The sequence below is a fragment of the Lonchura striata genome, chromosome 2, assembly GCF_046129695.1.
Source record: "Lonchura striata isolate bLonStr1 chromosome 2, bLonStr1.mat, whole genome shotgun sequence".
NCBI classification, from domain to species: Eukaryota; Metazoa; Chordata; class Aves; order Passeriformes; family Estrildidae; genus Lonchura; species Lonchura striata.
In genome coordinates, this window is record NC_134604.1 from 97,956,527 (window position 1) to 97,972,797 (window position 16,271).

Here is a 16,271-nt window from a genome sequence, read left to right on the forward strand (position 1 = left end):
CAACAAATTATAATATGGTTCTCAAATGGACATATCTTGCAGAATAACAGGACCTGAAAAATTTGAGAGGTGACATGGTCTTCAGCAATGACAATATAAGTGGAAATTTTAGAGCCTTAAGAGCCTGTGAACATAACATAATTTTACATGGTTATACACTTTTGCAAAAGGCATGAAATTATCTATAAACTTGGAAGTTTATGGTCTAACAAGGGCTACTCTGCAGCTCTAATCTCTACTGACATACAGGAAGTGTAAAATTACCTTGTGAAACAAATGCCTTTGCTGAAAAAGGACTTATGCATATAGGCAAGTATTTTCAGAATCAGCAACTTGGTCCATTATATAGCCTGGAATAAAGCTGCCACAATGCTCATCTTCTACCATCTTTAAGCTTTTCTCAGTGCCAATGACTGTCTTGTGGACAGCAGATTAAATTTAAAATTGAAGAATTTTCCCCAGATTATATCAGATTATTGCACTGTGGTATATTTTAGTTTACTCTTAAACAGAACACAATAACCCATCATAAATTTCCTTTAAAAGGAAATTTAAATGTAAAGGAAATATTTCCATAAAGAGCATCAAATAGAAAATAACTTTGTTATGACAGTGCATTAAAAGGATTAAAAAAAATATCACAGATTATCAGGTGACATAAACTCATAGTATGCAAGTGTTATTCAGCTGGATGGTTTTTTTGGCTGACTTAGATACTTTTATGTTCTTCAAACTCAGCTACCTTTGCTTAAAGGGATGGAAGGCATTAATCTCAAATTTAATCATCCCATACTTACTTGTCAGCCATGGTATCTAATCTCTATAAAAGACTAACAGTGACTATCTTTTGCAGTGCTCCTGATACATTTGTAAAGAAGATAGTTATCAGTTATGAATTGTGAAAGCTCAGCATTGTTTTTTAAATTGCAGTCCCTCATCTGCAAAAGCCTTTCATTCAGAGTTAGTAAATGATTTCTTGCTGGTGAAATTAGCATCAATTACATTATTTGCTGTTAACAATCACCATTATTTTATGGTTTGTTGATTATTTGGCCATGTAGTAACTCCATCTTGCTGTGGCCAGGTTATTACAATTATCATTAAAAAACTTTACAAGGCTGAGATACACTGGCAGAGATGGTGAGCAGATACCTAGATTGACTATTGATTCTGCATTACATAAAGCTGTGGGAGGCTTGTGTCTGGACAATCATGAACACATAGGAAGAATACTGGCAGCAGTCTGAATTTCCTGAGGCTGGTCAGGAGGAATCTAGCCAGAGACAAACTGAGTATTCAGTCTTCAAGCCTTACAGTGAACAGGAAGAGGCTACTTGGAGCTTAAAATATATTTAGCATGGAATTCTTTCTTATTCTGAATCCCCATCCTCAAATATCAAAAGTCTTAGAGTATAAATAGTTTATCCAGATCTCACACCTTAAGATCCAGACTGACTGGCACATTTCAGACTTTTTATTCTGAAGGTACAGGTAAACCTGTGGGGTGTGAAGAGTCATTTCTGCAGAGCTGAGCACCTCAGTAAAAGATCTCCATGAAAAAAACTCTATCCCTTGTGCTCTATAGGCCAGTTTACAAGCTTGTAGCATAGATCTTCAGTTTGGGAAGCTATCATGTACATAATTACTTTTGAGACAGTATTTTTAGCAAGCAGCAAAACAGGAGGGAAAATGTCTAGCTTTCAGAGATGCCCTTGCAAATGGAAGCACATACTTCTCAAAATAGGCATTTATTTATATTACAGTAAAAATACATCTGCCACTCCTGGGAAAACAAAATATTCTTACCATGCTTTTCCAAGTGCTGGCAGCAGCTATCTACAAGCCGAGGAACCTGCCTGTAAATAGGGTTCAGGCTTAGTTTCTTATCTCTTGCCTTTTCTTTCTTGCTTTGGGCTTCTGCTGGCAAAGAGAGCTGGAGAGCCTCCAACAATCGTGAGTGATTGTCATCAAGATCTGTAATAGAGTCCACAGACATGGCGCCCTGTAAAACACACACATGAACAATCAGCAGGGCTGGGGACATCTCAGCACCACAGGACTGTGATCCAACAAAGACTACCTGCATCTTAAACAAACTAATATAAAAATACAATTAGCTACAACATTTTTATAAATCAATGAAGTTATAATACCAGTGTAATGCATAGGAAAAATCGCTATGACACCAATGTTATTCTTATCATATTACAACAAATACAAATTAAAATACTGAAAAGATAAAATGCTTTCTACTCTTTCACTCCATCTTTTACTGATGTAAGCCGTCACATACTGCCGGGCAAGGATGAATCATGGTCTGTGGGTGCACCTCAGAACCACCATATTCATGCATGGAGATATATAGATATTTTTAAATCTATTGCCTACTTCTTCTGTAACTTGGACCATTGTATTAGTGAAACTTATGCAAAATTATTTACAATCATACATTATATACAGTTAACAGTTAATACCACAAATACATACAGCTGTGGAGTTTGAAATATCCCACTCTATCACAAAACAAAGATACACCAGAGAAGTTGAGGGGTAATATTTTTTAAATAATTCTATTTCACATATATTAATATTTTAAAATCATTAAAATTCCAATGAAAGCTTTGAAATCCAGGTTTCAATTACAGCAAGGTGCAGAAGTTAAAACAGTCTGTAAAGGATAAAGCAGCACAAGCAGCCAGAGGTTTCTGGCAAGTTTCAATTTTCACACTTCAAAAACAGGACATTTTGTTTTTCAAAGCACGCGATTAGTGTCACTTCAAAATTACCATTTCTCTCAAGTCTTATTAAACTTATGAGGCAAAAACATTCTAGGGTACATGTAGTCTTACAACAACAACAACAACAACAATAATAATAATAATAATAATAATAACAATAATAATAATAATAATAATAATAATAATAAAACCACAAAAAAATTCAGGGCTTATTCCTATTAAAAATATCTGTTGTAAACTATTTTCTTTCTTTCCAAAACAAAGCATCAATTTTACTATAACATAAAATGTACTGTACAGGGATGCACCATGTCATCCTAAGAATTAATAATGAAAATGTAAATTCCTACTCAAAACTTTTCTGACAACTATAGTTTGTTAAAAGCTGACAGGCAATTTATAGACTGCAAGTCAGAACTCTATGTCTATTAAATGAGATATGTACAATTGCTTAGAAGGGAATTCAAAGCTCTAGAAGTATTTTGTTCCATCAACCTAGCCAACTGAACTTTATGAAGATTTTCAACTCACAGACAAAACTCACCAAAAGTCCACTGAGATTTTAAACTCATTGATAAATTTCTAGTTCATAATACTTAAAAAAAATCCATTTTACTTATCAGGTATAGTTTTATTTCTTGTAACTCATGGTAGATGTAGAAATGAAGCACAGTGAAGTTTTTAGGGTTTTTTTTTATCCACATTACTATAAACAATTACTAGATCCTTTAGAATGCAACGTTTGACCTTTATTTCTAATGTCTCTCAAAAGTACATCTGCTCGATTCCTTTTACCATTTCCTGCCAACAGGAAACAAAAACACAAACAAAAAAACCCTCCAGACCAAACAAGAACCTCTGGCTATGATCCATGTGTGTAAAATTCCAACTGAATGATATTTTGATTTTATTTAAGAGTTTGGCATTCCAAACATCAAATGAATCAATTGGCACTGAAAATCCTACCCCATCACTGCAGCCCCTGTGTGACAGGTGCCTGCCCTTATACCCTGCCTTTACTGGTCCTTTCCTCACCTCATGAATCATTATCAGAGGCACTTAAATCGGATTCAGATCCCTAAAATAGATGCAAATACAGTCAGTTCAACGTGGTCTTTGGGCATTTTATCAAATTTGTGGATTAACTGGCTTTAGGAAGAGTGACCTTGAGTTCAGTGACCAAAGTCATAGCTTGGCAATACCAAGTGCAGGCCAGCTCTGATTTTACAAAGTGCACAAGAAAACATTACCAACATATTCCACAAATGCAGCTCAAGCTCAGCCAGACCCATTAGTTTGGGCTCAGACAAACCTACCTGACTGCTGAGGAACAGTGGAGGAGGAGACTGCACACCATTGCCCGGTGTTCCAGGTCCAGTAACACACACACTGCAGTGCCCAGCAACTTAAGAAAATCAAGTTCCATCTACCAGGCATTACCTTTGCACATAATGGATACCAGTCCCTGCTCCCCATGACAAGTTCAAAACCTAAATACACAGGGGAAGTTTTAAGATAAGCACAAAAAAAGATGAAGGAAAGTGCATTTTAAAGTCTCAACTTCCAACTGCTGGGCAAAAACCCTACACAGAAAATGCAGCAACAGTGATTTTTGTCAAGCTGTTGGAGAGAGAATGACAGCACTCACACCATAAGCTCTGCAGCCAGCATTACCTTCTTCTACCTCTTACTGAAAGTCTCAGCTGAGTATTTGAAGACTCACTTTTGTGTTTGAAATACACAAAAGTGAATGACACAGTTGCAAAGAAGTGAATGGTGCAACGATAAACAATCCCTCCAGTTTATGTTTAAGAGGACTCCACTCTAGATGTCTGTGCAGTATTTTTGTGATAAACTGGTTAGTACATGGTATCAGTTGCATGTACTAACAAATTATTTTTGCTTCTTTTTGTAAGCATTTGTCAGTTGAAAACAGTGCTCAAGAGATAGAAGGTAAGTGCAGGCTTCCTTATCATCCCCTAAATAAGCTCAGGGCAGAGGAGTAAGTGCACTGATAAACAGAATTATTAAGACAGACAAGATATGGGATATGAGTTGATATTAATGTTAAATAATTGAAAATTCCTTAGCTAAGTTCATTCCCTACAAAAAATGCCAGCTCCCTCATGTCATACTGCCCACCTTACTTCTCTGTAGATGAAGCATGTCCTACCACATCCTCATAGCTACAGACTGGACTAAAGACTCCAGTTCTGCACTCTGAAAGCTGCAATGCTAGTATTGACAAAAAAATCCCCAACTATCCAAAGAAACAAAACAAGCAAAACCCTCCCTCATCTTCTAGGAACTTGGTCCTGATGGATCTCTGTGGATGTACCAAAGGATCCATGTTCTTCTGCTTGCTCACTGGTCAGATACATGTCAGAAATCGTATCATCAAATCTTTGTGAAAAGAACAGCAGATGAGTCACCTCTGGACACAAGAGTTATCTTTCTCTCCTATGAAAAAGGTTCTGAAGCCAGTGAGTACATACAGTGAAGTTTTTGTCACTCCAAATTCTGAAAGAAGTTCATGAATTTTTTATTACACTTAGTCAAGTTACATTGCATTTTTGTATGAACACAAATGCTTGTTCATATGGTTTGCACAGACCAACAGATGTGAATTAATGAGTATACAAGACTGCAAACGTCATACTTTCAGTTTTGCATCAGAATATAGACACTTCAAGCTTCAGCTGGCAACTAGACAAAGAGCCCCATGACCTACCTTCTTCCTTCTCTTAATTTGCAATTTACTCCAGTTCTACCCCTCTTAAATCCTGGTTTGAAAAGCCCAACAGATAATCTCTATGAAGCAGGTTTTATCTTAAGGATGAAAGAAGGTGAGGTTCTTAGGAAAATACTTTATTTTCCAGAGCCTTAATTCTTGCTCAGATTTCTTAAAAGGGGTTTTATTCAAATTATTTTATTATGCAATTATTTTATTCCTCCATTGCAAATTAAATCAAAAAGTAGGAAAGCACCTCTATTCCACAGTAACCAAAAATAAATTACTGACTGTAGAACTGGAAAGTTCAGAGCTTAAAATTTACTTACAAGGAACAGATTTATGCTAAAAAATGATCAATTTTACATGTAGATTAATATTCAACCCAAACCCACCACTCTGTGTTTTGCTGTCAAAGGCATCCTCCTTGCCTGCATGAAGAAAAATCCTTTGAAGACCCTGGTACAAATACAGTCTGACGACTCCTTACTTACCACGGAGGATATGATATGGGTTAGACCATGAGGATTTTTATTAATATAAGGATGAAGGATTAATAGTCAGACTTATTATCAAGTTAGACCTAGATTAAGATACCTCTAAATATCAAACACATAGGTTTAGATTTTAAAACTGCTGAAAAAATTAGGTTGAAGACAGATGGAATTTGTTAGATCTAAAAGACTTAGAAGGAGGTAGACAAAGGGAGCAAACAGGAAGACCTCTAGATAATCTCTCTGCCTCTCTGTGATCTGTTACAGACTCACAGATCTCTATGACCTTTATCCACCAGCATCAACACAAGAAGATCTCCACTAAAGTTAAAGAGTTTTCTGATGTTGATGATGCTGACTTCCACCTGGATAAAACCCACTATTCAAACAAAAAGTATTCCACATTCCACACACACAAGAGGGTTTTCCTGGTCCAGCTTGACCTTCTGGACCTAGAATCACACATCCCACTGTGATGTGTCTACTTACACGCCTCCTTGCCCGTGGCGCTGGCTCAGGTGTGTTAGGAGAAGTGGATTCGTTCGGCGTTTCTGAGGTTGAGCTGAGAGATGAGTTACTGCTGGAAAGTTCTTTGTTCTGTCTTTTAGTTCCAAATGGCAAGAGAAAGGCCACAAAATCTGAAACATCTTTTTGCTCTTCTCTCTGAGAGTCTTGCTTGAGCTTGTAGGCCCGGTCATTAGCAATCACTTGAGACAAAGGCATTCCAAAAGCCTGGGGAATAAATTCTGCAACAACAACAAACTCCTGATAGTTACCAAACTTCTGGTATTTATTTAGTACAAAATAATTAACTCTTTGTTTGTTAAGAAAAACAGTCTGAAGTTGCTCTATATATATAGTAATTCCAATGAAGTATTGGACTCTGTAATAATAGCAACAGTGCCAGGTTGTCATAGCCCATGGTATCTGAATCATATTTCTAGTCACATAATGCAAGATACACTGCACAGAATCACTTGAGATCAAATCTAATTAAGTTGTTAATTTCCACCAAAAGTAACTGGAGTTAAGCACTTCTGGTTACATGTAGATGGTGCACGGGGGCATCAGAAGCTCTGGTAACCATCCTGAGACCGTGAGCCTCCTTGGACTGTGCCAAAGCTCTCCTGCATGTTTCAGATCCCTTCACCAGGTTCCATTCTCATGAATGCTGTAGGGCACCAGAGTCAAGGGGTCTTGGCGTGTGCATGGGTTTCACTACAGTTCAGAGTATGAATCCATCTGTGCAGACTCAGACCAAGCCTTCAAGGACATAGTTTTAAATTTACACAAGAACTATACTGTTTTAAATGCTGGTAAGATCAAACCTATTTAATAGTGGTATATCAGCATGAAGTTCCTTTGTAAGAGTAAAAAGGTATGGACACATGGAAACACAGGAGAACATGTTTGTCTCGATTTAGAAAAAGAACATAATCCTATTTCACATCAATATAACTGTAATGTATAAAACCAGCATATATATCAGATCTCAAAGTAAAATGGTTAAATATTTTACAAAACAGAAAAATGTTTTACAGTGAATCAGTCAGCAACAACAAAATTCTCATCAATAATTTTCAAATCAGATCTAGCTGAGATTAGCAGAAGCAAAACCACTGAGATAGATTTCCAACAAGATCTGGTTTGTGTTCAAAAGAAATAAAAAAAACCCAGCTATTGATGCTATTCACCCTGGTGAAAATGAGTACAACTTCTACTAGGTTCCAGCTTCAGACCCATTTAGATCAGGAATAAATAAAGCACCAGACATTAAAAGCAAATTTCTTTAAGCATCAAAACCAGAATTATTTAAAAAAACCCCCACATATAGAAACATTCATTACACTATACTTCTCTTTTGGCACAATTGTGTAAATAATTAAATACCAAAATTCCTCCTGGGATTTAAGTCTGACTAGGTCTTTGATGACACTTGCAAATAGTATTTGGATTTGTATTAAAGTAAGGGATTGAAAAGAAGTGGTTATTTTAAGAATCTTGAATGAGGACACTACTAGTCTATCACACTAAAGAAACAACAGCCCATTGTTCTGATTTGGTAGAAACATTCCTGCTCTTTAGAAGCATGAAATGTTAAGATATGAGTTAACTTTGGTGGCCAGAAAAAACTAAATCAGGAAGCAGAGCCTCATATATCAAGCAACTCTGGAGGTGACCTATGAGTAGAATGACACCTAAAACCATCTGCATTTAATTTAGGACAAGAAAGAACATCCTCACACAGATATCAACAGTGCAGGAATTGCCAGTTCCAGGAGTTCAGTTATACCTTTCCCTCCTGCACTCAGCAGAGTGTGTCCACAAAATTATGACAGTATTAATATTAATATTTTTGACTGTTCTGAATTATCTTCCTAATGAACATTTAAAATAACAAATTTGAAATGCACATATGCAACATGTGTCCCCTTCTGGCTGTCTAACTGGGTGCTTTCTTATACACCCAGCACCCCATTTTATTTGTCCTTCTACAATATTTCCTGAGAAAAAAACAACAAAACCAAGTATATTTCTCTGGTTTGGCTTAGAGCTGCTTGTGATTCAGACTGGGAGAGGACAGCAGTATCTGGCTCATGTGATGCCCAACAGCAGGCTGGTGCCATTGATCCTACATCAATTGGGGCAAGATCTGCAGGAGATGAGCTCTCAGGACTGCTTGATTAAACAAGTTTCATTAAAATCACTCTCTCCCTGACTTCAGTATGTGAAGGCTGGCATTTTGAGGTAGGCTTTGCCCCTCCTTGGAAACTCTCAGGTATGGGATTCCAGGTTTTTAATTGCTCTTGCTCACTGTGGCCCAGAGAAAGGACCATGAGCCTCTACTCCAGGCTGCTCTGATGTAGACCTTCTCAGAGGACATGAACCACTTCCATGAATTCTCAGTATCTGGCAGAGATGTGGAACTGGATGAAAACCAACTGGCTGAATTTCAGACTAAATACAGATGGTAGTGGTGCTGGCTGGCAGTGGTAATTACATTAAAGAGTTGGCAAACCCAGTAAAGTTTTGCTCATTTGTCGAAATTAAGAGAATCAGTTTTCCCCTCTGCAGACTGCCTGCAGCCTCAAGCTCCCACCAAAATGTGTAAATGTGTGTGTGCTTGCACCATAGACTATGGTGTCAGGGAGCATGTTCTACCCACCACTCTTCAGAAGCATTCAATCCCAACAGCTTCCCTGTTGGACAGGTAATTAGAGGGAATGTTAGCCCTTCTAACATTTCAGATTAATTAAAAAAGAAAAGCTGTACTCATGTGAAGTAATTAGCAACCTACGGATGGGAGAGAAAGGGCATTAACTCAAGTCACAAGATGTGTAGGTTTGAGGCTCTGGTCTCACAAGAAAGGTAGAAGGACCAACTGCCTTTGTACAGCTCTAGGGTGGGGATCCTCTCTGTCAGAGAGGTTTCATTTGCATGAAGAAATGTACCTTAAAGCACTGGCTCAAACCCTGGTCTGTTGTATACATACTGGGTGCCAAAGCTACTAAGTTAGTTATTCTCTGTCAACTCTACAAAACATTGATCACTTATTCAGTGAGGAGACTGGGCAGCTTAAAAAGACATTTTGCAAAAAGCATCATGTAAAAATGTGAAAAAACCGGGCAGATTGGGCAATCAGCTTGGAAGTAGACTTGTATCCTTAGCCAGCACCACTTTTAATACTCTCCAGTTTTCAGTGTTTACTGACAAAGGAGGAAATTTACTATTTTGGAGAAGTGCATAATTTCTCTTACCAGAAAGTCAATCTTGCAGCTGAGGCAAGTTTCTTAAAAAAAATTTGATTGAAACTGATATGATTCTAAGAAATCTTTCTTTGGCGGTAAATCACCTTTTTCTAATAAAAAGCAGCATGTCACAGAAAAATTCCTAGCCAGATCAAATAAGAGTTTCAGTCATCCCAAATCCTCCTTTTTGCTAATCAAATGATAATATTCAGGATGTTGAGACACATGGTTATAGCTTACCTGACCTCATGTCACCCTGTCCATATATAGTTTAAGAGTTCTCTGCAGTTTCAGCTGGTGAAAACTGTTTTCCATCCCACAGAACATAACAGTCTTTCAGAAGCCAGTGAGGTCTATATTCTAGATTCTAATGAGTCTTTCATTACTAATAAAGTGAAAAGGAACTATGGTTAGGGTCCTTAGCATTTGGAGTTTTTTCTTAAGTACAACATAAATGCTGGTTTTGGGTTGCTAAAATCCTGTGACCAAGATTTATGAAGGTGCTTGTACCATATAATTTAAATGACAGGAACAGACATCAGAGAATAACAAGCTTTTAAAGGGATATTTAAATGGGGTCTTTAAGTCAATTTCCCCAGCTAGACAGACAGGGTAACTGTTTTGCCAACTGAAATCAATTATTTCAGATCTGTAGAGCCAAGTATTTACATCCCACACAGAACACCAGCAAAAGGGATGATTCTCAGTTACTCAAGCAATCATATAACAAGTGATTATCATTTCTGAGCAGGTCTCTTTGTTAACCTGAGGGCTTTCTGGAACCAAGGCAAAACAAACTTGGTTTACTAATAAAATCTTCTAGAGCAAGTAATTTCTGGGAGGCATCTCTCTCAGGAATGCCTGTGTGTAAGTCTGCTTACATTGACACCCATATCACTAACAAAGGACAGCAAAAGACTGCTTCTGCAGCCACAAAAATTAGCACTGAATTCATAAGGGAACAATATCCAGTGCCAGCATGCACAGCATCCTGAGAATGTCTTATTCCAAGCAGCACAGACGTGTTACTGCTCCTTCAGCCTGAGTAGTGTTTGTCAGCAGCCAAAGCCAATGTTTGGAGACATTTGCAGGCAGTATAATTGAGGGCCATGATGGCCATTAATAACAAAGAGGCTGGGTAAAGCAAAAACACTTGAATGATGGAAGCTGAAAATATTGCTTAAATGTCTGGGTGGAGTGCTGTTCTCCTGTTTAGTCTGTTTACATCCAGCAAGTTTTTCTATATCCTGCTTTGGTGAATTACTCAGAGATGTAATAACAATTGAAAAAACATTTTTACAATTTATCCACTTTTAATGAGATGTTGACAGATATAAAAAAGAACAAAGATATATTAAACTCCTTTACAGTGCATTAAATTCTAGTGTAATGTCTTTATTGGCCTTCAGAATTCTGACAAGTTGCTGAAACTCTCACTTAACAGACAGGTTGATCCATCTAAATAAAATGTGAAGCTTAGACAGTAAAAATTCCATCGATTGGACTGAGTCCTAAAATACAAGTTATTAAATCTCCAAACAATCCTAGAAGAAATGAGTATCATTCCTTTTGGTTATGCCTTTTAAGCCTAGATACCTGATAGGGTGGGTGGGGAAGAACAGCCTTGGGCACCTCTCCAGAGAGAGTAACCCCAGAAAGCTACACCATGGGCAGTTCCGTGCACGTCGGTGCTAAAGGAGAGGGTTTGTCAGGCAGGAGCTGCCGTGACGCCTCCATCATGCACTCCTGGTGACCAACATGGTGGCCCTTTCTCTCCACCTCTGTGGCCTCTGTGCCAGGCACATCCCTGCTATCTTTGATTGCACCCCACACACATGATCACATGGTGCTGCATGACTGTCAGGATTAACCTTCAGGAGTCTGTCTTTACAAAAGGAGATTTTTGGGCAGCCCATACACTGGGCAGGACCAACAACATGGTCCCCTCAGCTGTTACTTGTCTGGGTATGTGGGGGCTCCCAGGCTGGGATAGAGAAAACACAAAATGTTTGGAATTAACTACTCTCCCAACTGCAACTGTGTTTACAAAAGTGATGCTCAAGGGATGGAAACAAAGTCTGCATTAAGGCAGCTGCAGCTCCTCCATATGAAGAATCTGGTAATCAGCTTCCCTGCTTCCTCTCCGACGTCCTGTGGCCTGGTTTTGTTTTCCCCTCACAACAGTGCAGCTGGACTAGTTAGTAAAAAAACCCACCACAAACCCCACAGAATAAAGAGAAGAAAGGCATTCCTTTCAGGCATGAGGACTAGGGACCTGCCTGAGGGGGTGTGTGCTCCCAGCCTTTGTGTAGCACACCCATGCTCAGTGAGGAGTGTCTGTCTTGGACCAGCTGCCCAGAAATGGAAGATGTCCTCTCTACAGAACAAGTTTGCTGTGAAAAACATGTCAAGGGAGGTGAACTCTGCCTTCAGGTGACATGGAGGCCACTGTTCAGGGAAGGTGGTGGGGCTCAATTCTGGTGTGAGCATGGCAGGCTCATCCTTAGGGAGACCAGCAGCACAAGGCCTCACATTGTTCTTTCCAGAGCTAACTCGTCAGCTGAAAGCTGGGCAATACTGTCCCCCCTAACTGCTGAGGCTGCAGGAGATGCTGGTGCTGCTGCTTCCCACAGGAAAACAGCCACTTTCAACCACCGCGCCAGCTGATGGCCCCCTGGCACAAACCAGCAATCCTGCTTGTTCATTCCCTCTGCTGTCGTGCATTAAGAGTCTGCCCAGAAAGTACCTGAGTGGCAGATGGTCTTTACTGACCCAGAAGGGCAGATAAAAGTACACCAGAACCAACCATGGCCAACATTTGCTGTTGACAATTAGTAAGAGCAGACATGCCGCTCTTTTCACTGCTAGCACAACCTGTTCAGAACATGACTACTTCCTGGACCCTTGCTGACCAACCCAAGTTTTTCCTAAAGGAAGGAGAGAAATACAGATCCTACTGTTTGAAAAGTGCTGGGGTATTTTCCTCTCGGAGAGTGTTCCTATAATATTTTATAAGTGCAGAATGCATGTAAAACATCTCTATAACTCAGAATAAGACAGTGAGAGATGGGAGAAAAAGGATAAAAGCAGATGGGTGTATGTTTGAAACATCTGAATTTCAAATAATAGTAAGAAAAAAGGAATTAAAATTAGGAGAACCAGCACAGTGATTTCTCAAAATGTTGGTATAAGTAACCAGATAGTATAAGCAAGGCTGAAAACCAGGAAGTAGATAAATTTAAACAATGATGAATAAGTATTAAGTGCTGATCTTTACTGGCAACTAGTGAGCCATAAAAGGGAAAGTGCACTCAGAAAAACCTTCAGAATAAAAATCAAGTATATATCCCCAAACCTACTAACTGAATAGAGTATAAATGCTACCATGCAAGGTAGACATAAAAGAAAATCCTGAACAGAAGTGTAATATTATGTTGAAGTGCTCAACTGGTGCAGCTGTGTAACTATTAGAAACAAAGGTCAGCTAAAATAAACCACGGCTGTAAAAAAATACAAAAGAATGCAAGGCAATATAAGAAAAAAAAATTGTTTGAAATATCTTTGGCAACAGAGAATTTAGTGGAATAAAGACCAACTCTGGGTTAAGGATTTATATTCATCACTAAAAAGGACACTGTCACTTCTCAAGCCACTGCACCATAGAGCAGTGGTGGAGCTCTGAAAGTGCAACTGCAAGGATTTGCCAAGCTTGGGTGACAAAGCAAAATTCTGCTACAGTAATGAAAAAAATATGAGAAAAAAGCACCAAAATGTATTTTAACTCTTGAACTCCTAAAGAGAAACTTTCAAGAGACTACCAAAGTCACAGTACGCTCAGGGGGAAAAGATGAAAGCTCTCATTACACCAAAAATTTGTGAGAGACAAACCATTCTGAACACAGGATGTGGTTAGTCTTTTCTGATGCAGAAGAGCACCTCACAGCCCCTATGAAGATCAGTATCTGGCAAATGCACTGAAAAGCAGGGCAGGTTTTGCACAGAACTATGTTGCTTTTGACTCTTATCTGTATGAATAACTACAGAAAAAACATAGCAATGTAATGACTGACTAATTACAATGTAACCAAATGCAATTAATTAATAGAACAATGAAAAAAATATTTTCCCCAAAAAATGGCTATAAAATCATTAAATCTCTTCTTTAATGACTCCTCCTGCATGTGGCCTCAGTCATATATCAAGTAATTCTTGTAACAAATTAAATGTTTGGTACTTGCAATGTAATAATACAGGAAGCCACTGGAAGTATCAAACCAATGTGTTGGAGCACATTCAGTTTTAGAAAGATTAATAAAAATATTTTCTACAACCAATTTCAAATCAAGAAAATAATAATCATGTATTTTAAGTCATCAAACAAAAATTAAAAGAAAAATATTTCTTCTTGACAGCTATCTAAACTAACTTGGAAATGGGGATGTTAATTTTTACAGTGGAATTTCAAAGTTCCATTCTTCTGCTAAACTAGACTTAAAGTGAGGACATCGGAGTAACCATGTCACTTCTTCTGTCATAAATTCCTGGATTTTGCATGCATGTTTGTGAAACTGGGATATCAATGCTGAGTTTTACAATAATTTCTCCAGAACTTCTTTTCCAGAAGTGAATACAAAATTAGAGGCACAATTACCTATATGCAATCTCACAGACACTTTCCAATGTCCCAGCATTTAGATTTAGTTCAAATGGCTCCAAATTACAGGTCAACTTCAGGTCTTGGATTGGGGCCCAGCCCATAAAGCTGATTAGTGTCCAAACAAAAGAGTACAACCATATCCGTAAATCCATGTCACGTGGAGTTTATTACAATCCAACTGATCAGTAGCACTGAAGCATTTATATATTTTAAACAATGGCTATCTTCCTAAGATTAAAGAAAGAAAAGCACACCAACTGACTTGCTTGGGCAGTGCTGGGTTTATGTCCTTTGTAAATTGAGAGTACAAATGCAGGCAAAGAACTGGATCATGTTATACAGACCACATTCTGCACTGGATGGTGAAAGTGGGGAGAAAGAAAATTGGAGAAAAGATGCAGTCCTTTAAGTCTTAATTTTTTTTTTTTCAGAAAAAAAAAAAAAAAAACAAAAAAAAAACCTTTCAGTTCAAGAGGTCTGACTTATACTGAAGTCAAACAGAAAAGATAAAACATATATTTTAGGCTGAAAATAAATACCTAGACAGTATATCACATCAACAAAATTCTACTTCAAAAAGTATGTATCAGACTAAAGAAACCTCATATGCAAAACTAAGACCTGATCACCAAATATGTATTCATTTTACCTTTGTCTCTGTTCTTCTCCTTTCCTAAAGAGTCCAGTTTCTTTCTTAATGACTTCTTCCTCTTTTGTCCATCTGTAAGAGGCAAAAAAAAAAAAAAAAAAAAAAAAAAAAAAGAACACACAGAAAGGAAGTAAGTGAAGAGATGTAACCCTAAACAAACTGCTGCACAAGCTGTAGGAACATGGAGTGAGATGGTCACAGCACTGGGGATCAGGAAGGGTGAGGCACATTTCACAAAGGCTGGGACTCTCCCAGTCCTCCAGCCCAAAGGATTGTGGCTTTGCTCACCCAAATGCTGAGGCTGCATTGGGGAACATAAATGCATCCCCTGCATGCTGCTGGGCACATTTACATATGTGTGGTCACTGAAGAGTTAACAGTGGAGCTTTTTGCTGGATGCTCTAGATAGCAAAGCACCATAAGCCTAAAAGGTACTGGATAGCCTTCATGCATGGTCACAAGACTATGATTCAGGTGTGGAATTAAAGGTAGTATTTGGAAAGGGAGGATTACTAACATCCAGGATAAAGCTCTGCATACCAGCCATACCAGCTGGGTTATAGATGACCACCTTTCACATCATCCATCTGATCTGAACTCATGTTGGGTGCTGGCAGTTGAGTACAGCATGTCCAGATTGGTCCAGATGGATTAGAGCCTCAGAGAAATTTTTGTTCTGACAACCTATATATCGTCCAAGTTTTCACTTAGGTATTAAGGACCGATGGTTTTAAGCAATATCAGAGGCAGGTTGGTTCTTGAAACAATTATATCAAAAGGTTGCCTATCATGATTTCCTTCAGCAGCATCTTTTATAATGAAAAGTCAACAAAACAGAATTTTATTTATTAGGCCTCAACAAATACCAGGGATTAAGTAGGGGCCTGCTTTAACTTGTACCTTTGGAATTTTTTTAAGTTCCAAAGCAATATAAAGGGTCTATCACAGGGACTGATATGCTAATATGGACACTGCTCTAGATAAAGTTTAATTAACATGTACCTTTTCCCTTACTGGTTTTGTAATATGGCAAAAACTCAAAGATGAGCACACTATATCCATTTCACTTTTAGGGCAAGAACGTCACCAAGTAATCTGTCTCAACACATTTTTCTAGTTGTGCAACCCAGTGTCTTAAGTCTTTTACAGCAAGGAACATACCAAAAGAAGTGAAGTGGATCTTTGTTAATGAACTCTCATCTTTGCAATTAGGGGTCATGAGGGAACACAAGCTATTTCTCCATACTGTGCCC

The 16,271-nt window shown here is 38.2% G+C and overlaps 1 protein-coding gene across 1 annotated transcript in view; it reads right to left on the reverse strand.

Moving 5' to 3' along the window:
- ARHGAP6 (Rho GTPase activating protein 6) overlaps nucleotides 1-16,271 on the reverse strand; it is a 157,423-nt gene that overhangs the window by 24,879 nt on the left and 116,273 nt on the right. Inside the window, exons 3-5 of the mRNA XM_077781592.1 lie at nucleotides 15,019-15,090; nucleotides 6,453-6,709; nucleotides 1,807-2,002 (exon numbers count right to left, since the gene is read on the reverse strand). Of these exons, the coding sequence (XP_077637718.1) occupies nucleotides 1,807-2,002; nucleotides 6,453-6,709; nucleotides 15,019-15,090 (525 nt within the window). The remainder of the gene's footprint in view (nucleotides 1-1,806; nucleotides 2,003-6,452; nucleotides 6,710-15,018; nucleotides 15,091-16,271) is intronic.